The sequence below is a fragment of the Salvia hispanica genome, chromosome 4 (assembly GCF_029641045.1).
Source record: "Salvia hispanica isolate PSC_SH4W2 chromosome 4, Shi_PSC_v1, whole genome shotgun sequence".
NCBI lineage: Eukaryota > Viridiplantae > Streptophyta > Magnoliopsida > Lamiales > Lamiaceae > Salvia > Salvia hispanica.
The window spans coordinates 46,378,310-46,400,508 of record NC_142695.1 but is presented as its reverse complement, the minus strand read 5'-3'; the positions used below and the strand labels follow the sequence as shown (position 1 = coordinate 46,400,508).

Here is a 22,199-nt window from a genome sequence, read left to right as displayed (position 1 = left end):
CTGCCGGCGAGTTAATATATTCCAATCTTTGCAGAGGAGTTCTATATTCCAGTATTCCAGTCTTGCAAAGGATACTGTTTATTCGCTCTTTTTTTCTCTTTTTTTCATGTACTCAAATTTGCTCCGTCTATCGTTACAAGTCACATTTGAGTTCAATATGAATTTTAAGAAATATAAAGAATATGATAAGAGTCGCATTTGAGTTCGACGTAGATTTTAAGAATACAAAGGGAAGTAAGTGGAAAAAGACAATAAATATGAGATCCATTTTTATATACTCCATATTAATTTTGTAGAATGTAAGTAGATGAATTAATGGAAAGTATGGTCTACCTATTATTTAGTAAAAGTGGAATCGGGACTCCTAATGGCGGACAAAATAAAGTGATAAATTGGGACTATTAATAATGGACAGAGGGAGTACTCTTTTTTGAAAAGTTAGTGGAATGGTAGACTCATATTTTTGTTAGTGTTTAATGAATTGTAATGGTAGGTTTATAGTGTTATAAGTTGTGAATAAAATAATGTATATGAGTAATGAATCGAAAACAACTTTACATAAATAGAAATGTTCATATTTTTATGGGATGAACGAAAATAAAATGTCACTTATTTTTATGGGACGAAGACTATAATTTTTATGAAGCTAAATTCTTAGGACTCGTTTGATAAAAAAGATGGGATATGAAAAGATATGTAAAACAAGATAAGAAATACGAGCTTCATATCAAGATATGCAAAGATATGATTTTTTTCCGTTATTGTTTGATAGAAAAGGAATTATCTAAATTTGTATTGTATATTAAATAACATGGCTTAACTTGACAAATTGGTGAGATACATAAACAAGGTTAATGTTATAATTTTGGTAAGATTTGATAGGCCCTGGTCTTATACTGGGCTTTGAGTTAATCTTAACTATGATATCAAACAATTAGAAATGTCCATATATAATTTTCTATTTTGGTATTACGAACTTATCAAACATGCCCTTTAGATTATAAAGAATACATAAATGGAAAAATAACAAAAATTATAGTTATAGTAGTATAAAACTAATAATGTGAAAGAAAATAAAAATAATTACTAGTACGATTTTTTTTTTTTAAATATGACAAAATCAGAACAAATTGAAAGTTCATTGTATATTAGTATGTTAACACAATATACTATAAATTTTTGAAAGGTGTGTGGATCAAATGATATACTCATATATATATTTATGCTTATCTCACTCAATGGATATTTTTCTTTGAATAATTCGACGTCCAACACGTCGTTTTTAAAGCTTGGGCAATTCACAAAATAATTTTAATTTAATCAAACTGTTTATAAGGGAAAAATTAGAAAATGTCGAAGTGTGTGTTTTTTTTTCATAAAAAAAAGATTTTATATAAAAATTAGAAAGAAAAAAAATCATGTATTTACATGAAAAAACATGATTTTGTGATACTCAAATCATTTGTAAAAATTAAAAAGTACTCCTACTCCACTAATTGAAAGTTCATATGTTAATAGTACAATATATACTCATTAAAATTTTGGAAGGTGTGAGGATCAAATGATTACGATCGGCGAATTTTGAGTATCACGATCCTCAATCTAAAACCCTAGACAAATCAGAACATAACAACGATTTCATCTTCTCTAATTATGTGAACATCTATTAATAGAAATTTACCAAATTTAAATAAAACGGCGAGTAAAATTACTGTTATACCTATCAGTATTAAGTGACAAGAAAACAAAGTAAAATTTAAAATTTGAAGGCTTCGGAAAACGGATTGTTGAGCAAGGACGTTTTACGGTTACATACTCACCCTCGCCGCCGGCGCCGGTACTTGTTCGTTTGAATAATGGAGGGGGTAGGGGCCAGGTTCGGCCGATCTTCCACCCGTTTCAGCGGCCCCGCCACCGTCTTCACCGGCCCCGTTCGCAAGTGGAAGAAGAAGTGGGTTCACGTCCCGCCGCCCAATTCCAACAACCACCATCACGCGGCGTCCAACGGAAACGCTAATGGAAGCAACGCCTCCTCCCACCTCCAGTTTTACAAGTGGACGCCCATCGCTCCCACCCAATCCAAAGACAGCAACGGCAGCGATAATGGCAATGCTGATTCGACTAAAGACGAGGACGTTGCGGCCGAGAAGCCTCCGAAGAGACGATTCAAGTATATTCCGGTAATTCTGCCTTATTTGATTTGATTCCTATTTAAATCGTTCTTGTAATTGCAATTGCTCGTGTTTTTCGATTTGGCTTGGGCATGAGCTGAATTAAGGATTATCTGATTCGATCTGATCATTGTGCTTTTGTGAGTGTCTTGGCGGTCTAGGGTTTATTTATTTTTATCTTTTTTTGTTAATTAAATGCCGTGAATCGGGGAGCAATGAAAAATTTTGACTGAATTTTTGGAAGTTTTGACTTTATTCATAGGAAGATTGTATGTTTGTTGTATGCACATTTACGAATTGGAAGATGAATTTGAAATTCATAACAACAAATCCATGAGGTTGTTTGGCTGTTTCACTTATATATAGTGGATCTGTATGCTATAACATTTGTTCCAAACTATTTTTGGAGTGAAACAGCGCTTAATTGGAGTGACTCCAATCAAATCCTTCCTTAAAATATTCACTACATATCAAATTCTTTATCCAGAGACAGCCTTTTGGATTCTTATTTAGCTTTGTCTGTGTGTTCTTTTATTTATGGGCGTGTATGGTGGGCCGTGGGCGGGAATCAGGAGTTTTTCTTGCTTGATTTTATTTGTAAGTAGTGGAAGGTAAAGAGCACCCTTCCTACCCATGAGAGATTTAGGATGATTTGTTTTAGAAAAAACTTGTTTGTGTAAAATTCTTGCTATGGTCCATTGAGGCAAATGTGTCTTAGTCGAAAATCTTGGCGATGAGAAACTTGTTTTTGACCAATTCTTCGTTGCTAGTCTACAGCCCTGTACATGAAGTTGTTTATGGTTTTGAAGTTAGAATATGAATTTCATAGTGCCTATATACTCTCTGTTCTAAACAATATGAATGAGCTGCATGTTTTTCTGGATAAACACATGCTCCATTGCTCGTTTGTGAAATATATTATGTGTCGTAAAAAGTAAATATCTATCCATCATTCATGATCTCAGTTATTTGGTTCACCAGGGTTGTTAATGGATTGTCCAAAAGTGTCCCACTTCTACCGCCGACTGACCTTCTACATGGTTATTTCAATATCCAGTAAATTACGTTTCTGATTTTGTTTCTGAATGATTGGACAGATTGTTGTGCTTGAAGAACAAAAAGTAGAATCCTCTGAGCAGATGGAGGATGAAAATAAGTCCAGTGAAGATAACTCGGATGCAGTAGAGGCAACGTCCAGAGGTGACGAAAAACCTGACATGAATGATGTACCAATGGATGAAAATCAGGTGACATTGCATATTTTTTCTCCTGTCTTTTCCTCTTGTTGCTCATTAGGTCTCTTCTGCTCTTTGTGGTTCTTAGTATAAAAAATTACACTCTTTATAGACAAGTCCACGAGTGCCTGGTTTTTATAAATGGGGATATGCTTTCTTAAACTATAGAGCAGTTTTTCCTACCTTCTGAGTGTCCCTTTTGATGAAAAAGGGTGGAGAAATATACCCTTTCCCCGGCCCCTTCTAGATGACCATTTTCAGCATAAGTAGCTCAAAGAGTCTGTCTATGCTTTGCATCTAAACATCGAATATGCACTGTATCAGGCTTCAGAGACCAATCGTGAAGAACGGCAAGATCTGAACATAAGTACCTTGGATTTGAGTCTGGGTTTGAAGGCTCATGATGGTGAAAATGATTCCGAGTCGAGAGGAGATCAAAACAAAGATGAGTAGAGCGAATCAGCTATTGAGACGTCGCTTGATTTATGCAAAGCCTAAGGTTTAGAAGCAGATGAGCAATCTAAGCCTGTTGAATACAGTGTTTGCTACGTTGCTTATACTTGAGAAAGTAGATTTGAGGTCACTTAAGATTGTAATTTTAGGTTTAGTTTACTTTGTTGAAGTGATTGCATTTGTATGATTTCATCTCCACTTGCTGAGGAAATCAAATTTTTCACTCTGAATTCGAATTTTCAGGACGCACTTCTTGTGATTATGTAACCACTTACCACGGCTCGGATTTACAAATGATTTGAACTATTTGCTGCACAAAGATTTTGTACTCCCTCCGTCCCGGCTAAGATGACAGTTGCTTAGCCGGCACGGGATTTTAGGAGTTATTGGTTAAATTCTTTAATTGGAGAGAGAGAAGGTAGATGTAAGTATTAAAGTAGAGAGATAAAAAAAGATGGATATTTTAATAGGAGTGAGAAAAAATGGTTGAATGTATTAATCGGAGAGAGAAAATTATCAAAAAAGGAAATGTGTCATCTTAGTTGGGACAAACTAAAAAGGAAAACGTGACATATTAAGTGGCACGGAGGGAGTAGTAATGTTTCATAATCAAGAAATCTTATCTGCTCTCGCAAAGACTGGGTGGGAATTGCATTTCTTATCAAAATTAATACTCCACTGTACTAAAAAAAGAAACAAATTATTCGGCTCTCAATTTGATTAAAACTATTTTGAGCTCGTTAGCTTTGCAAGCAATTTACTCATTTAAGTGATTTTACTTCAAATAATTAATTATTAGTCGTAGTTGAACTTTACATATTACGATAAAATAATGAAATTATTGCCATACTATTGTGAATACAATTTGTTAAATAAATGTCATAGTTACACGATTTTGCATATGAATTTTAAAATTTATGCGTCCAAATACTTGAATTTTCAATTGCTATAGTAACGGACTTATTTTAGATGGAACTGTGCCAAATCAAAACAAAAGTTTAGTGTATTTAGAAGTAGAATTTATAGTTTATGCGCAATATTAGAATTGGATGAAATTTAATGCATTTAGGCACAATCACCCGAAAAGAAAATAATCAATGTTTTAAACATAAATCTAAGAACGTGTTTGTTTGTGCCAGCTTGATAACAAACAAATCAAGCTAGACCACGACAATATTCAGCTTGCAAAGCACTCCTGATCAAAATCAAGAAACTAATTATTCGTTTATTTTCCCTCGATCATCCAAAAGTATATAGGGATTCAAGATAAAAGGCGATGGACCGACAAATATGAACAGCACAAGCAGATAGCAAACTGATAGACCCAGCCGTTGGTACAGTACACGTTCACAGCTCGAATCTATTAACTTACAAAAACAGTTTTCATCATCATTCCTTCGTCACAACAGCAGCTTCCTCCTTGTTAAAATAATCGTGCCTGTGAAGCATGGAGAGGGTAATGAATAATGTGGATCTACCAAAAATGACATTAGCAAACAAACACATAATTGACTTACTGAATTTTTCGGCTAAGCTGGTAAATGCCTGTGCCAGCCATTACAATATTTACGCTGAAGAGATTCCAGTTCTTCTGCAGCCCCACCATCATCACATATATAAAATACAGCACAGAAAGTTGTTACATGGTTTGGTTTACATGAAATCAAAATTCAAATAACCTAATGCAGGGAATTAAGAGGGTGTTCAGCTCAGGTTTATTATTGAAAGCTTATAAGTTAAGGAGGAAATTGTGAGTTAGTGACAGAAAATCCTAATTAGAGAGAAACCTGAATATAAATGAAATTAAAAAGGTATCAGGATATGTGTTGGAAATAATGAACCATAGTAGAGTTAATTTTGTAAACTGATTATTGCTCATATGATTATGAAAAATAAGCTGAGATTGAGGAACTTACTTTTGGGATACCTTAGAAACTGTTGGAGCTTATTTTCCCATCGTATAAGCTATTTTAAGAGATTATATAGCCAAACATTTCTTAATAATATTAAGCTATTAAACAACTCATAAAATATTTTAAGGAGCTTATAAGCCAAGCCATACACCCTCTACATAGAAATCAACGTAAAAAGCACTTAAAACATGTGAGTTTTGTGTGCATAATACAAGCAAGAAGATTTGGAAAGAAAAAGTGAACAGAAGGACAAATCTCATGGCTTTTCTTCACTAGAGATGTGCGGCATGTGCCCAAACTGCTTAGCTAATTCAAAACTAGGATTAGAAATATTAAACGAGGATCAGATATGAACTTTGAAATATAATAACTGCAGTCCTAATAAATCATTCAAGGATAAACGGACAATAAAACACATGGTAACTCATCAACAACATTCACTCTGGCAAATCAAAAGATATTTGTAAGCATCTAATAAGGCATAAGCAGCTATGTATCATAAACAATTGAACTCACAGGAGTAATAACAGTGCTATAGCGTGACCAAATAACTCCAGTTGCTGTAACAGCTGAAAATGGCAAAGAGAGTAAAACAAATCAGTACCATGAATGCCTACAAGAGATCCTCCATCACACTGCTGAAAATAAAATGGAAAATGAAAAACTTAAGTAATCAGGAAAGAAGACCAAATTAACATAGATGCTATTTCTATTTCAAGTTTCTGTGAGCCAGATAGGATGAAGTGAGCTGAAAATTTTGAGAGCACAATGTTCATTAATAAAACTCACCTATCTGTTGGGGATATGAAACTTTCTCAGGAGGTTTTGTTGAATCAGCTAGATTAGCAATGCTAATTCCCCATTTGAAGGTTGGTGCCCAGAAATGAACTATACATAAGAAGCAAAATATTTCATTCTAGATAAGTATAACTTTTATGATTATAATTCAAGCATAAATGATAATTCGTACAAAAAGTTGTGATCATTTCACATATATGGTTATATGAACCTAATAGGAAGGTATTAACTAATTTTTTATGCAAAATCAAATCCAATAGCTTACAAATCTCAAAGTAAACTTGTCCTTGCTATATAGTAGTATCATGTCTGTTAATATTTTGGAAACTATGTAGTATGCCTTGAACCTATTAGTTAATTCTTCACCCTCGAGCAAGAAGATACGCCATGTCCTAATTGCATCATTTTTTCATTTCATTAGGCATATCCACATCGGAAAAATCTAACACAAGTCAACAAGGAGCAAGGTAGGACCATAACTGATATAATCCTTAGTTAAGATCAAATTTAATACTATAAAACTTCTGCAACATTGATTTAAAATGTGTAAATGTAAAAGTTATACTAGCATCTTTTCATGACAGATAAAATTCGAGTGTTTTTCAGTGGGATTGAATCAAGCAAAAACTCGAATGATAGAAATTATAAAGGGCATTGGATATCGCAAAGTATCATTCCATCTTAGTAAAAATATCCTATACTATTTTACCTATCTAGGCTAATCCTCGAAAGTAAAGGATAAGCAAATTTGGTACTGTTGTAATGTTAATCAGGTATATCAACATGCATCAAGCACTTGAGAATAATCAAAACCACATTGAATCAGAGGGAACTTGACTATGATACACAGAAACTTTACTCATTCGTGGATCGTGCATCCCATTTTGAAATTAACTTGAGTCATCCATAACCCTAGAAATTAGAATTACCCACCCCGCCCAACCTCAATCATTCCTTCTCAATTCCAATCTTAATACCTTCGCAAAATCAAATTCAATAACAACATAAACAAGCAGAATATCATTTCCACATTCTACAAGACAAAAAAATTCACAATTAAAGCAACAAAAATGCACATTCTAACACCATAAATAAACAATTAAGATGCTAAAAAATTCAATCTCATGATGGGATAACATTAAACATTTAAAAAGGGATACGAAATTATAATGCTGCAAAGAAGGAATAGGGTTATATAACCGACTGGTTTTAGGTCCAGCTGGGTGATTCCATAAAGCTTGAAATTTTGAAGTCGCCATTGAAAATCTGTGTCTGAATTGGAATCGGGAGATTGTTACCTCAAATAATTATATTAAGCGTAATATTCTTCTTCTGTTAGAGATGTTTTAATCGGAAGTAAAAGAATTTTTTATTTCGATCAATTTGCTACAACAAATAAAGTCAATTTAGGAGTATTTAGTACACTTTTTAGTGACTTTCTAAAATAGTCTCATTTTTATTTTGTATAGTCTACCAAAACTAATTTCACACTTTCCTTATTTTTGTATTTTATTTTTCTGCTTTTCCGTGCGATCACGCAAAGCATCATTAAAAAAATGATTCATATGTTTCTCCTCCATCACAATTCACAAGTAAAGTAACTAAAACACTACATCATTAGTTCATTAGTAATACTAGTAGTTATTAGTAATGTAACATGAAATTATTCATGCCACAAGAGTTAAATATACATATGGGCAACAAGAAATGTATGCGACTTAGAATAGCAAAATAATGGCATGTGTAGATGTCAGGCATGTACAGGTACGGATGAGTTCATCGATACGCATCCTTTCAAGCGTTGGATGATGGCGTTTTTGCTAACTAAGCCCGAGTGCAGCGTCAGAGGAAGCCCCTCTTTCGCACATTCATCGTACTTTTCCAATGCCGACACTATCTCACTAAAATCCGGTCTCTTCGACGGGTTGGCTGCCCAGCATCTCTTTATTAGGTGCCCGATTGCTGCCTGGCAACTTGCTGCCAACGGCGGCCTCTCGTTCTGCAACAGCTCAGAATACATTAGTTTCATCAACATAAACTAAAACTATGCCAGGCTTCATGCTTCTACTAATTTGATCAAAAATCTAAGTATCCCACCTTCTCAGCCACAGCAAAGGCAGCCTGCACGGGTGTCATCCCCTGGAACGGGAGCAGAGCGGTTGTGAGTTCCCACAGCACAATCCCGAAGCTATATACATCAACCTTGCGCGTGTAAGGCTTCTCCTTGATCATCTCAGGCGCCATCCAGCGGTAAGTCCCCATATTTCCCTTGGCCTCCATGCACTGTGTCTCCAAACACGACGTCCCAAAATCTGCAACCTTCACGCGCATCTCATCATTCAGAAGCAAGTTGTTCGACTTGAGATCTCTATGTATCACGCCCTGTGAGTGGAGATACTCCATCCCTCTTGATATGTCGAGGGCTAGTCTCAGAATCGTCTCGACTGAGAGGGAGTAGGGCTCTTTCTTGTTCAGATACATCCTCAGAGTCCCCTGTGACATGTACTCTGTGATGATGCAGTATACCGGCGGCTTTTTGCACGCAGCAATGAACTGCACAGACGAAGAAAGGGATGAAGATGAAGAAAAAGTTATGTACTTATAAAGTAAAAGTTGCTCCATTGAATATGTAGCTTTTCTTTAAATTTAATAAATTAAATTACATGTACACGGGCTTCATGTAGTTAATAGCTGCCAAAGCTACATTATGCATAGAAAACATAAAATGTATGCAAGATTGCATACTACAACATAAGTACTATGTCACAATGGGTTAACTATCAAGATTCATAGGTCACTGAAATATAATGTTAAACAGTGTTAAGCATGCTTCACTTTTTTCTATAAAAAAAAATACAATTACCGCACAATTGAGTTTACTCTCGAGATTTAAGGCCAAGCTTATAGATCATAGTTATGAAATATATTTGGTGCTAGCAACACAAATGTTTAAAATTATTAAGCGATCTTCACTTTTCACTACACAAATTGTGTATTCCATAAACATTACAGGCCAAGCTTAGATCATAATTATGTGAGATATTACAAGCAATAAAAATGCTTCACATTTAAAATGTAATCAAGCATGCTCCAAATTAGAAAAATAAAATATGTGCAGTGCAGGAGAGGAGACGAACCTGGACGATGTTAGGATGGTACAGACGGGAAAGAAGAGCAACCTCACTCTTGAACTGGTGCTCGAGCAGAGCTCGAGTCTCCTCCTTGTGAGTGGGAATCCTCACCATTTTAACTGCCACAGCTCTCTGCTTGTAGATTCCTCTGTAGATTCTGCTGTGGGCCCCAGAAGCAAACTTATTGCCTATGAACAACTGGGAGAGATCCGCTGTCCACTCCTCCCGATCCTCGTTGGGAACCTCCCACGTCTCCACATTCTCCGAGTCCAGAATCATCGACCACGATTCCAAGCTGTCGAATCTCTTCCGCTCCATGTTGTCTGATTCGATCCTCGAGGTTGAAGGAAATGATAGAGACCTATTGCTCTTGGTTTTTCGCAGCCGAAACGGATTGAAACACGACACAGCCATTTCTTCTTCTTAATAGTATTGGTACTGTTACTTTTTGGAGGATTGCTTAAATCTTCTCTTTTTTCAATGGCTATGATCACAGGATGTAGCTTTCCTTCTGAGTGTGTGCATTGATTTCAAGAAGTGCATGAACTGGTTCAGAAACATGAGGTCGAGAGGGTGATGATGATGCAGGGAAGGTTTTGTGGTGTTTCATTTATCAACAAGATTGTTCTTGAAAAAAGATTATCAACACAAGAAGATGAGAAAAGGGTTGAGATTTATGGTGTGATGATAAGGGGAAATTGAGGGTTGAAGGGATCAGAGAGAATCAGATGAAAAATGCAGAAAGGGAGGAAGTGAGTTGGCTCTGGTGTAAAGATAAAAAGCAGGTTGTTTGGCAGAAGAAGATGAATTCCAAGTGGAGTGAAGATTTCAGGGATGTCCCGTGAATAATTGTTTTTAAAGAAAATCATATGGTGTCCAGAGTCAAAAATATATCATATCAAAAAAATAATAATAATAAAAGAAAATGAAATTATGTTATCACATTTTAGTTCTCCCATCATTTTCATTTCTATAGTGTCCAGAGTAATAATTATATAAAAATATCACGTTGATAGTATCATAATAACATTATCATGATCAAAGTGAACACAAGAAAATATAAAAATTGATCGATCGAAATTTTATTAATAAAAAGGTTATCCGTATTACACTAATTTTTTTTTAAAAGTAGACAATTTAAATTTAGAATCCGGCAAGAAGTACGTGGCTTTGATTGTCTCACGAATCCGAACGGTCTGGCATCCACCCCAGCCACCCCTGTTTTGCTTGCCCTAAAATCCGAATGGTGTGGCATCCCTGAAATCGGTATCCTGCTACTCTGGCCCGACCAAAAACACTTCAAATAAGTTGAGCTTTCTTAAGATCTGACAGAACTCCTCTGTCTTCATTACTCCTCTCATTGTACAGAACCTTCAAATTGCAAGCAATAGTGTTGTTACCGCATAACTATGAAAGTTTAAAATAATAATGCTACTGCATAACTCATTTAGGGCAGAGTGAATGGAATATGTGTACCTTATCGATGATTCCATATTCAACAGCCTCACTAGGACTAAAATATTTTGGACGCCTTATGTCTTCTTCAATCTCCTCAGGTGATTTTCCAACGTGTTTCGCGTAGAGTTTGACCTTTCAAATAAAAAATGCACTTCTTAATATGTACATTCATTTAACGATGAGGAGTGTAAACTTGACACATAAAATATGCAATTCTTAATCCCCAGAATGTGTTGTTGAAGCAGTGTATCGAGTCATGTTGATGGACACACAAAACTTGACACAGATAAGAGATGGGGATTAAAACAAGCAGCATTGCAGAATTCTCTTTGAATTTTTTCAATGATATTTCTGGGGTATAAATGAGGGAAGCTCTCTGTTAAATTTACCAACTCAGCCTTCACATTTCTAACTTCTTTCCTCATAAGCTCTACATCTGTTGCTTGACCCTGAAACCTGGCAATTGGCTGAAAAGTAAATTTGTAATCAATATACGAACACAAAGTACAAATAAACTAAAGGGAAACAATCTATTCGTGTGAGACGATCAAAGTGAAATGCAAAGCCATGTATAGCTTAAAGTAAACCTGCTTGATCATTATTGTTGATGAGGGTAAGGCAGATCGATTCCCCTTTGCACCAGCAGCCAGTAGAAGTGCAGCTTCTCCCCATGCATTGCCGACACATAGCGTAAAAATTGGTGGTTTCACATATCTGTAAGGAATAAGAGGTTATAGAATTATAAAGATATTTGTTTCTTCATTGCTCAGAGCCTCTACAATTTATTAAAGCTAGTTGAAGGATAAAAAAAAGGAGGTTTGACTCCAAGTTTGGACTGGTAAATAAACATAAAGATTCACAAAAAAGCATTTGCTAATCTTGCCTCAACTACTGATATTTTTATCTTATTCCTGTTGCATGATGGAGCAACTATAGTTTCATTTTGAGTTGAGCTAGGTTTAAGTGGATGTCCATACTAACTTTCCATACAGATAACTAGGATTCTGTAGCACAGTTACAGACTTATAAGTTATAACCTCATAACATCATATATTGCGAATGCTTCTGTCTCATAGCCCAACTTCTCACCACCCTGCAGAAAGTAAAATAACAATGTAAACAGAAATCAATGGACTTGAAATGTTCCAGTGATTAGCAAATGTAGGAACTACTACAATTTATCGCCTTCTGGTAAAACCATACATTTATGGCATCTCAGTTCAAAAGATGAGATCTAACTTGCAGGGGAGGGGAGGAAAGAGTCAATGTCTAAAGGTGATAAGAGTGAAGATAACCTTGGTCGTCCCAGTGGAATTTACGTAAAGATATATTGGTTTTTCCTCATCTTCATATTGTAGGTAAAGGAATTCAGCAAGTATCAGTTCAGTGACAGAAGGAACTAGAGACATCCCCAAATACACAATGCGGTTCTTGTACAAGTATGACGCTAAATCTGGTGGAGGTTGCTCCCAAGCACTTCCTCTGGAGAAAGGGATTACCTGTAACCAAAACACGAAAGATCAACACTGAGTCAGCCATTAGGGCAGTAGATAGCTCACGAAACTAGAGTGTGCCGACTTCAAGTTAGGTTCAATCGAACCCTACCATAACTTGTTATCCGCAAAGGATTGAAAAAAGTGATGCACATATAAGATTTCTAGAAAGAGGTCGATGTTTAGTTGTCCTCTCACTAAAAATGTTAGGAAATAGTAACATTAAGAGTTACGACAGAAGTACTTCCTTCACTAATAAAAAGGCACACGTTTGCCAGAATTGTGTGCTACAACCAATCTGTTAATGGAACTTATAAACTTCATATATAATTTATCTAACATCCGTAATCAGGCAAAATCTTCAACTTACATGTCTGAGATTTAATATAGATAGTGGTCCTAGACTAATTCTACAGCCAAGGGAGGGTATGAATGAAAATAAATGTGACAAATTCCCTGGAACATCTCAAAACTAAGGCAAAGAATGCAATTTTGGATGATACAAATTCCCAAGCCATAAAGTAGAAGCCTAACACATGGTCTAAGAAACCTCAACAGGAAAAGCATGTGTATCAGAGTGAACTATTAATATCTATTCTTAGTTTTGACCATGATCTTAGTTTCAAAAAGTATGTTTTTCTGGATTTTGCCTGGTTCTACTACGAACAAATTTAGACTTGAAGACTAAAGTTCTACTATGCCAAGTATCATACCCCTTGAGGCAGTCTACTATGATAAAGAAATTTATATTAAGTAAATTTGACGTATATTGCAAGCAACGAAAGTAATCTAAATCTAATCAGTCAAATGTATATCTAGAGTATATTAACTGTCAATTAAACCTCATATAACCTTCATAATCCACACAGTATAATTAAAATGTGAACTTGTCTTTTGTTGTGCCTAGTGCTCCTAGATCTAACTCAGCATATGCATGAGAGATAGGCCAAACAAGTTACCTAACGATCTGTGGCAGGGAGCATAGTCAAACAATTGGGCTATCAAATCGTGCCAGAAAAAAAAGTGCTGTGAACCATGAAATACAATAGAGTCCATTTCAAAGGTAAAGGAATACAAAGTATACGTTGATGCCTACTACATGTTTACATTTAATAATTACCTTATTGCAGACCAGAAAAAAATAGCAGACACTTCCAAAAAAAGAGATTCAATATCCATGCCATGATTACATTTTAATGATGATGGTTAAAGAGTTGTAAAGTTTAGTCCTTCAGTTACTTCAGTTCCCCTTTCCCTCAGACAAAATCCTTCACATTTCTCATTTGCAGTATTGCATATAAGTTTAGCCGATATTATAGAATGGGAACTCGAACGTATTTTCTGTTCTAGACTTGTAGTCACCAGAAAAGGGTATTTTTTTTAACAATCCACGGAAGATGAGCCTTTAAAATAGTGATGATCATCAGATATTTAAACACATTATGAAGTAAAAAAGCAAACAGAGGTTACAGTGATACCTATAAGGCATTGGCAGTTGATACAATTTAACAAAAAGATGCTGGAAGAACTAGATATACTCCGTTTTATAAGAATATGAAGATCATGAATAAGCCAAATAAGGTTGAGCAAGTGGATAAGAGACAAGCAATAGCTAACTCCACGAATTATTTTTAAATAGAATGAGTTAGTGACGAGGAACATAAATGAATTCCAATTAAAGCATCTCACCCAAAAAAATAAGATGCAGAATGCAAACTGAGTTATGTCAAGTTACCATAGTAACAACGCCACGTTTCCCTCTGGAGGTGGAATTAGAGGAGTTATCAATAAGGGAAGCGGGTCGGATCCTGAGACCGGCAAAGTCGCCGGAGACGCTGCCTCCAACGAATGGAGAAAGAAAAGTGGTGGGCGGAGATAGCCTCCGGCAAGATGGTGAAGCGGGTAAAGTTAGGGTGGTGTTTAGTCTCATCCGGGTAGGCGGAAACAGAATGGAAGCCATAGCAGCAGTGGATAGTCAGGTGAGACTGTAATTTGATTGACTTAAAATGAACAGTTTATTACTGCCTTATGTTATACATTATTTATCATCATATATTCAAGATTACATAATTGAATATAAATAAAGCAAGATCTTCGAACAACATGTATTTCACGTATTAACCATAAACATAATGGATCGAAAACTTACCTTTATGATCCATTGCGGAAGCGATTGGGGAAGACGGAGAGAACTTCCTCGGACTTTCATTGGCGTAGTAGCGCAGCTCTAACTCCAAGGATTTGTTTCTCTCTTTTCCTCGTTTATGTGTTCTCCTAATGTGTGTAATTTGATGGGATCACCACACTTGTATATATAGGCAGAGAGAGGACAAACCCTAATTATAAAACCCTAAAAGCCCTTTCCATCAAAGTGGCTATTTTAAAATGATTAATGGGAGCAATATCTTTTTACCAATATAGCCGACTAATTGAATCACATCTAATGGAATTAATTCTTTGAAATCCCAACCATATGATTCTGTACTTGAATCGCTAATTAATTGGTAAATATGCATTATATATATGTATAAATATTCCTATTTCCTTAATAATAATAGTCAATACTTAATGACTAATTATGACGTTAATTTAGGGAATATGTATTCATATATATTATTGCTAGTCCCTTCTATTTCCATTCCAATTAATACAATAATTAATTGATAGCTACTTAATTAGGGAAAATGTGTCTTATACCAAATGTATGTATTATACTAAATTCCAATTCTATTTAGGATTCTATCACATGTCACATATGTGAGACACAAAACTTACACCTTCGTCATGAATTATAAATTGGTAGTTGCTGTGTTAATCAATTCATTTGTTTGGGATTTTTTGTGGATATAGCCATAAAATGTAGATAATACTTCATACTTTCCCATCCCATAAAAATAGATTTTTTTTTAAAAAAAATTTTGATTCGTTCCATAAATATAGTAGGCATCTAAAATAAGACAAGTCTAACGCATGGTTTGAATATTGATTTGTATACAACACCAAAATTTATCTCATTCAATTTACAACTTCACGTAATCACAATATTAACACAGAGGAGGGGGGCCAGTCTCATCGTTGAGAGCCAACAGACTCTGGAAGTGAGGGTGAGGATCCACCGCTATATTTACTCGGAGCAGGTGTATTTCTCCGTGATCGCGTTGTCGCTACAAGTAAACTCTCGTGTATTTTCTCATCAATATCTTCTACTCCATCTTCTTCCTCATCTTCATTTTTAAACACCGGATGGATATAGGCGCTCTGGAGGTAGCTCTTCAGATCCAGGTTCGGCTCTCTTGCACGTTCCAGCGTGTCTTTCATCATCGCTTCCTGGAAACCAGAACAAAATATGTAAATTGCCAACTACTGTGTTAGTAAAGATTTTAATGGATAAAATGAGAATTAGTAGCAACCTGCAAAGGATATCTAACAAAAGCAGGTTCATAACGGCCTTTGCAGAACAAATGGAACCAAATGGTCATCACTACGAGAGCGATGAGGATTGGAGCAAACTGGGGATTCCCTTTGGTGCTCATTAATCCTATAAGCATAATCTGAGATAACACCAATGAATAGATTATACGGGCGTGGACATCCGGCCAAAACGACGCAGCACTTTCGTATTTTTGGTTGTAAACGTTTATGATCTGTGAGAAAAAGATACATACATCACCAGTTCTACAAAAGAAAATGAAAGAATTACAAGTAAAGTATATAAGCATACCTGATGTCGAAATATGAGATAAGCGAAGACAAAGAAAACCAATATGAAAGGAAGGAAAATTGGGGTGACCACGGCATAGACAAGACCCAAAAGAAAATATAACTGTAACCGAGGTTCAGACATATGAAATGCGATGCTTCCCGGATCCATTGCCTCTTCTCTATCCTTTTCAGTCTTCACCAGGAGGAAATTTTTGAGGTGGAACATTATCAGGGGTGTCAGTCTGAGGATTTCTCCGGCAACACCGGCCCATCCATCCACCATTACGTAAGTAATGAAAAATGTTGCTTTCATAGGGATTGCCACACCAATTATTCTAGTTATGCTGCAATAAGTAACCAAAAATTAGTAGAGGAATGGAGCACATTCATAGAACAAAAAAAATATTCACTAATTATCAGAAAGTTATTTGACTGTTTCCAGATAGTTATCAATATCAATCCAACATTATAAATTTAATGTTGGAAGTTAGAGACACCAAACTCACCATTAAATGTTTGATAAGACAGACCCCTTATATATATGGAGAATGATCTCATAATTAACAGTCGTGGCACGATATTACATTGTCGCAGTAAGGAATAACTGTGTATACTAGTAGAGTAACTTACTCATTTGCCGACTCGTGAATAAAAGTATCAAGTTGCTCAAATGCAGTTCCAGCTATTACACTCACAAGGAAGACGTTGATGAAGTTGAAGATATAATATCGGAAGGCAGAGCTCCTCTCCAGAGCTGATATTGACAGCAAACCCTCCAATTTTGCAATCATAATCAGTATTGTTGGTAGAACTAGGAGGAAAATCTTTAAAGCAATACCAGGTAAAACTCCTTGTATTACAGACTTGATAAAGTGTCTGCAAGATCAAGAAAATTCATTATGAGTGTAAGATGGTTAAAAAATCAGTGAAACTACAAACTGTGGCTCAAATTGATAGTTGTGGACAAATTATAGGAGAAGGTGACACTCATGTTGGCAAAGCCAAGTCATCTTTGACTTTGACGGTAAGAAATTATGACCAAAGAACAATCTGATTTACACTGAATGCATGGCCATTTTGTACTCATAAAGCCAAGTCATCTGTAAAGCTCAGAGACGACAAAGGGCACACCCCTTGACGTGGAAATTTCACGAGACAGAGAGATGGCAGCTTTTTCTATCATTTTTCACCCATAGAATACCATTTCCATAAAAACTGACCAAAATCAAAGTGGTTTTTCCTTGAGTCTATATTTAAATGCAGAGCAACTCACTTCTAAACCAACTATTGGGCACGACAACAACTCCCAGTTGATAAATTACAACATGTGACCACCAATATAAAAATTAGAAAACAAAAAACCAATAATCAGGGGAAATTAGTTATAGGGAAGTAACATTTGACATGATAAATAAAGTTTATCAAAGTCACATGATAATTGGATATTGTAAGACTTCAATATCAAATTCAGATAATGGCATGTATAGTTCATGAAGTCATACTCACGTTTCAATTATCGGCTTGAGAAATGGTGCTCTTCTTTCGATACCCTCTATATTTGCAAGAGATTGAACAAAAGTCACGGGGATCACGAAGAAGAATGTAAGGAAGAAGAAAGCAACATTGACGATAAGCTTCCTAATAGTCAGTGAAACATAGGGGATAGCAAGATTATCCCAGTAGACATCACGTGGTTCCGAAGCCCAATCCGTTAACCACAGAGTTGGATTTCTGGATTGTTGTGTTTGAGCACAAACAGCGGCACCCCACCTAGTTTTAAAGGAAACAAAGGCCGCTGGCATGATGCTCTTAGGATCAGTTTTTACCCTCTTCCGCTCTGCCGCTATCTGCATTTGCGTGCCATGGTTTCAATCCTTTGGTGATACATAGATTATTAATCCATAAATATTGCTCAAGGAAGATAATGGAACATGCAAGGAAAAAATTAAACAAATTGCAAATTTGCAATGAACATGCAAGGTACTTTATGGTTTAGTTTTCATTTTTCACATTTTTGTTCTCCCAATAAAAAATCAAACATTATATTTCCCCCAGAAACATTTTTTCCTCGAAATAGTTACAATTGCAAGAGCAACAATTGCATTAATACTTAATTGAAATCAGATGAAATCATTCACTAAATATGATTTACTTATCAAAAGTCACTTTATATAAGTTGGGGCTTCTAAATATCTTAGTTACAAAATCAGGAGGCATTTTTTTGAAAATTTCATTACACTACATTATTTTATAGTATGACCTAAAAACAGGAGTACATTTTTTACTAGAAGGTAATTTCATGTGTATATATGATCTAAAAGCAGTTACATTTCATGCGGTCACAAGTTTTTTTGCAAGTTTGAATGAGGTGACCATTTCAAAATTTTAAAAAAAAGTTCAACACATTACACAAACATAAATATGTGGATGTCTCCTTACTTCAGTCGATAGCCTGTCAATTTCAGCTATCTGATGATCAATGGCATCAACTTTTTCTCCCCATAGACCAAGAAAGCCAGTCTGCGAAGTTAATAAGGAAGTTAAAAGTAACACTCTGCAAAGTTTAGAAAGAAGCTAAGGAAATAGAACACTTACTGTACAGATAAAGTACCTTTGTCATTGGCCTTGTTTGCTTTCTTGCGAATTTTAACTGGTAATAGTCGAGCCAATTTTTCTTACTTTTTTTCTCCTTTACCAGTTTTGCAAGTTTATTGGCATTGATTACAACCTGCAAAAATATCCTGATATTAGGGGAAAATGCATACAATTTTGCAAATACTAACTCCCAGTGGAAATACTAGAAGCAACATATGGGTGCAAGACACAGCATGAAAATAGGTATGCAGACTTAAGGAAACAATATTATGGAGTCAATTTGTGCAATAAACATATTTTCATACAGTTGATGCATTATTTAGTAATGTGTTAGATTTGAAGAGTATTATATAGATACTTGTCAGTAAATTTCTACATGATTTTGAGATATTCAAAGCAACCAGTAAAGTAATTGACCATATATAAGAAGTTTAAAGTTTTCAACAACAATTTAGAAAGAAAAGTTACACTATCCCAAAATAAGATAGGAGCTTAAAAAAAATTTCTTTTACTAAGAGCCCAACCTTTTTTTTTCAGGTTAGAACCTTATCCTGGGTTTTAGTCATTATTTGTTACATTTAGCAATTACCATCAACCAATAAGCCAAATTAGTCGAGCACTTCAAAAACCTAATTTTTAAACAGACCTATCTAGCACCTTACAAGCTCTTAAAATAGACCTAGCTGAACAACCCTCTTCAAAAGCCTGGGCTATATGCTTTTAAGAGCAATATGAACTGCATGAGTCATGAAAGAAAATCTGGTGGTTGAGTAAATTTATTTACATCGACAAAGATGCAAAGAGTAGGATGAAGAAACCTGATGAGTTTGATAATGATCTGGTTGGTTGACCAAGAAAAAATGCTCCACTGCTTCACTCACTGATTCATCTTGATCTGGGGGCACATTTCTGACAAGAACCTGAGAAGATTTAACATAACATCATTCAGTTTATTAAAAAAAGGTGAAAAGGAGAGTTTTCAGTGGCTTTAATTTGAAGATATCCTTACACATGAATCTGAAAGAGTCAACTAAATAACTACATAAAGCTGAGAATGGGGGCATGTGATACCAGCAAGGATTACTGTGAAATAGGACTATCTGTGTTGGAGAGAAAATTACTGGAAAATAGCATTTCCAATTCTGCACATATTTCTAATAAGTTACTACTCGTATATTGTATAACTAGAGTATGCATTCAGAGAGGATAAGGATTGAAGCTACCAAAAGTCAGATACATTTTTATTTGTCATTCACTCATTGTTTGCAGGCTTATGCCTTCAGCCTTATATAGTTTATAGTATCATGCAGTTCCATGAGAGTATATCTTTAAATTAGACACAACAAAATCTCAGAAAATACAAGCCAAACTTTCCTGATGATAATTATGCATTCCCCTGTTCCTAAAAACACTCTAATTCCAACCTAGTTTCAGAATATATAAATATCTAAAGTTGCATCTTACAGTGAACTGATCAGGACGGCGCCTTTGAGAAGCAAGAAAGTGTAAACGCATTTCCGCAACTTTTGCATATTCATTCCGTAAACTAAAGCAAGTCCAGAAAGTGAATGCATAGGCCATCACTATATGAGTCCAAAACCTGTAAATTACAGACATCAGTCAAATGCCAAACAACTTTAAGAAACTCAGAAATGCCTAATTGCAAATAGAGAGAACTAAACAAAAGTATTAAAAACTAAGAACACAATTCCTTACTTTGGTCCAAAATGACTAATGATTCAAGGAATAATATGCATACGCAAATAGCCCAAACTTATAATAGAGGGTCATGGTGGAACACCTCAAATCCTAATTGAAATTGCAGAAAAGGCAGAATTATACGACTAGAAATCGACAGCCAACTAACCTTGGTGATCCATATGGAACATTAGAAATAGAAAGTTTGTCAATGTTACTGTACTGTAGCTTCTCACTTGCTCCAGCATTTGCCAGAGTGTTGTTTGTCCAGTTAACTGGCACAAGGATGGTCCATGAAAGTAAAGCAACAGGTACAAAAATCTTAAGTCTGCACAACCAATGCAGAAGATTAGCAAGCAGCACAGAGATGAACCCCATATATTCATCAAGAAATTGATTGAACTTTTGACTTAGCTAAGTGCAGTGTATCAAGTTGAAGAAATACCCCAGCAAGTATATCCGCAAATAGACGGCTGAGTCCAGCCCTGCATGATCAATAAGCTCCGGTTCTGGCATTCTTAGTGCATCTGGCACCCAATTCAGAAACCTAATGTATGATCTCCAGTCCAAATTTACAAATTTGGTCACAAAGGAGCCTTGCTCCATAGGACAGCTTCTCAAACCCAAGAGATACCATTTTGGGAAATATACCCTGTCATTAATTGGCTGAAGGCGTAGGATAGCAAACGCAACTAGGAAAGCCACAGCAAAGAGAATGTTCAATCCAGCTGCAACTCCTATATCCGCAAACGTAGCCATCTTTTAACCTCTACACCACTATTCAACCTCCTGCTAGAACCAAGAAGTTGGGAAATCACAATTTACACATTACGATCCAAATCATGTACTTCATGAAAAGCAGAGAAACACACAGATCTGTAGCATTTGGTACATTTCAAGCATTTCCTGTCACTATCAGAAGCTATTTTTCTTAAACCGGTAACGTTAAACAAACCTTTTACATAATCAACTCAACAAGCCTTCAGAAACGACCAAAAAGAGAATTGAAAGAGAGTAATTCTTTTCTAAGATTTTATCAATCCTTTTTGCCATTGCGTCTACTAATAAACAGTTTCGACCGATCACTACAAATACTACCCAACCAAATCCCCAATAATAACTACTCCGCATGACTGCAGAAAAATCCGCAATAAACACATACCAATGGGAAAAGTGATGCTTCGCTCCAATCAACTTGCAAATCCAAAATTTAAAGCATAATAATCACTTCAATCTGTAACAAATACAGAATATATAAAGAGTCAATGAAGATATATACGTTGCAAAATTAATTCAAAATTGAAGCAACTCTCTGTCACATAGATCATACCATACACATGAAGAGAGTGGTAGAGAGGGAGAGAGATGGAGACCAGCAAAACTGAGATTTTCTCGAAGATTCCCTCAATAGAAGAAACAAAATTTCGGCAACTTCTTTTTCCTCAGAATAATAATGAACTCGTTAATGTCAGCGATTTGCTTCGTAGGCACTTTTGTAGACTTGAGGAAAGCGAAGAGCATTTTCTAACGTACAAATAAAATTATGTTTATA

The 22,199-nt window shown here is 35.5% G+C and overlaps 5 protein-coding genes across 6 annotated transcripts; 1 reads left to right on the top strand and 4 right to left on the bottom strand.

Annotated features, from left to right (window-relative positions):
• Positions 1 to 1,739: 1,739 nt before the first annotated feature.
• LOC125193086 (uncharacterized) lies at positions 1,740 to 4,121 on the top strand. The gene is made up of 3 exons (XM_048090814.2): positions 1,740 to 2,180; positions 3,269 to 3,418; positions 3,731 to 4,121. Exons 1-3 carry the CDS (start codon positions 1,857 to 1,859, stop codon positions 3,857 to 3,859), a joined length of 603 nt encoding a protein of 200 aa, XP_047946771.1. The 5' UTR covers positions 1,740 to 1,856; the 3' UTR covers positions 3,860 to 4,121.
• An 820-nt stretch (positions 4,122 to 4,941) lies between these two features.
• LOC125191825 (mitochondrial pyruvate carrier 4) lies at positions 4,942 to 7,933 on the bottom strand. The gene is made up of 5 exons (XM_048089245.2): positions 7,775 to 7,933; positions 6,562 to 6,660; positions 6,289 to 6,341; positions 5,377 to 5,450; positions 4,942 to 5,297 (listed from the first exon to the last, which is right to left on the bottom strand). Exons 1-5 carry the CDS (start codon positions 7,827 to 7,829, stop codon positions 5,249 to 5,251), a joined length of 330 nt encoding a protein of 109 aa, XP_047945202.1. The 5' UTR covers positions 7,830 to 7,933; the 3' UTR covers positions 4,942 to 5,248.
• Positions 7,934 to 8,211: 278 nt separating this feature from the next.
• LOC125196768 (serine/threonine/tyrosine-protein kinase HT1-like) lies at positions 8,212 to 10,528 on the bottom strand. The gene is made up of 3 exons (XM_048095386.2): positions 9,708 to 10,528; positions 8,668 to 9,123; positions 8,212 to 8,569 (listed from the first exon to the last, which is right to left on the bottom strand). The coding sequence occupies exons 1-3, from the start codon at positions 10,113 to 10,115 to the stop codon at positions 8,321 to 8,323; spliced, it is 1,113 nt and encodes a 370-aa protein (XP_047951343.1). The 5' UTR covers positions 10,116 to 10,528; the 3' UTR covers positions 8,212 to 8,320.
• Positions 10,529 to 10,759: 231 nt separating this feature from the next.
• LOC125196342 (ATP-dependent Clp protease proteolytic subunit-related protein 4, chloroplastic-like) lies at positions 10,760 to 14,660 on the bottom strand. The gene is made up of 7 exons (XM_048094831.2): positions 14,388 to 14,660; positions 12,455 to 12,658; positions 12,197 to 12,252; positions 11,747 to 11,873; positions 11,549 to 11,626; positions 11,178 to 11,291; positions 10,760 to 11,072 (listed from the first exon to the last, which is right to left on the bottom strand). Exons 1-7 carry the CDS (start codon positions 14,610 to 14,612, stop codon positions 11,001 to 11,003), a joined length of 876 nt encoding a protein of 291 aa, XP_047950788.1. The 5' UTR covers positions 14,613 to 14,660; the 3' UTR covers positions 10,760 to 11,000.
• A 940-nt stretch (positions 14,661 to 15,600) lies between these two features.
• On the bottom strand, positions 15,601 to 22,190 carry LOC125196901 (hyperosmolality-gated Ca2+ permeable channel 1.2-like). Of its 2 annotated transcripts, none has more exons than XM_048095564.2 (13): positions 21,978 to 22,190; positions 21,810 to 21,881; positions 21,093 to 21,439; positions 20,817 to 20,975; positions 20,414 to 20,549; positions 19,768 to 19,869; positions 18,966 to 19,082; positions 18,794 to 18,874; positions 17,861 to 18,201; positions 16,985 to 17,230; positions 16,374 to 16,698; positions 16,063 to 16,296; positions 15,601 to 15,979 (listed from the first exon to the last, which is right to left on the bottom strand). In XM_048095564.2, exons 3-13 carry the CDS (start codon positions 21,404 to 21,406, stop codon positions 15,722 to 15,724), a joined length of 2,313 nt encoding a protein of 770 aa, XP_047951521.1. In that variant the 5' UTR covers positions 21,407 to 21,439; positions 21,810 to 21,881; positions 21,978 to 22,190; the 3' UTR covers positions 15,601 to 15,721. The 2 variants fall into 2 exon arrangements, with proteins under 2 accessions (XP_047951521.1, XP_047951520.1); XM_048095563.2 differs by having other exon boundaries at positions 21,093 to 21,436; positions 21,978 to 22,189.
• Between the last annotated feature and the right edge of the window lie 9 nt (positions 22,191 to 22,199).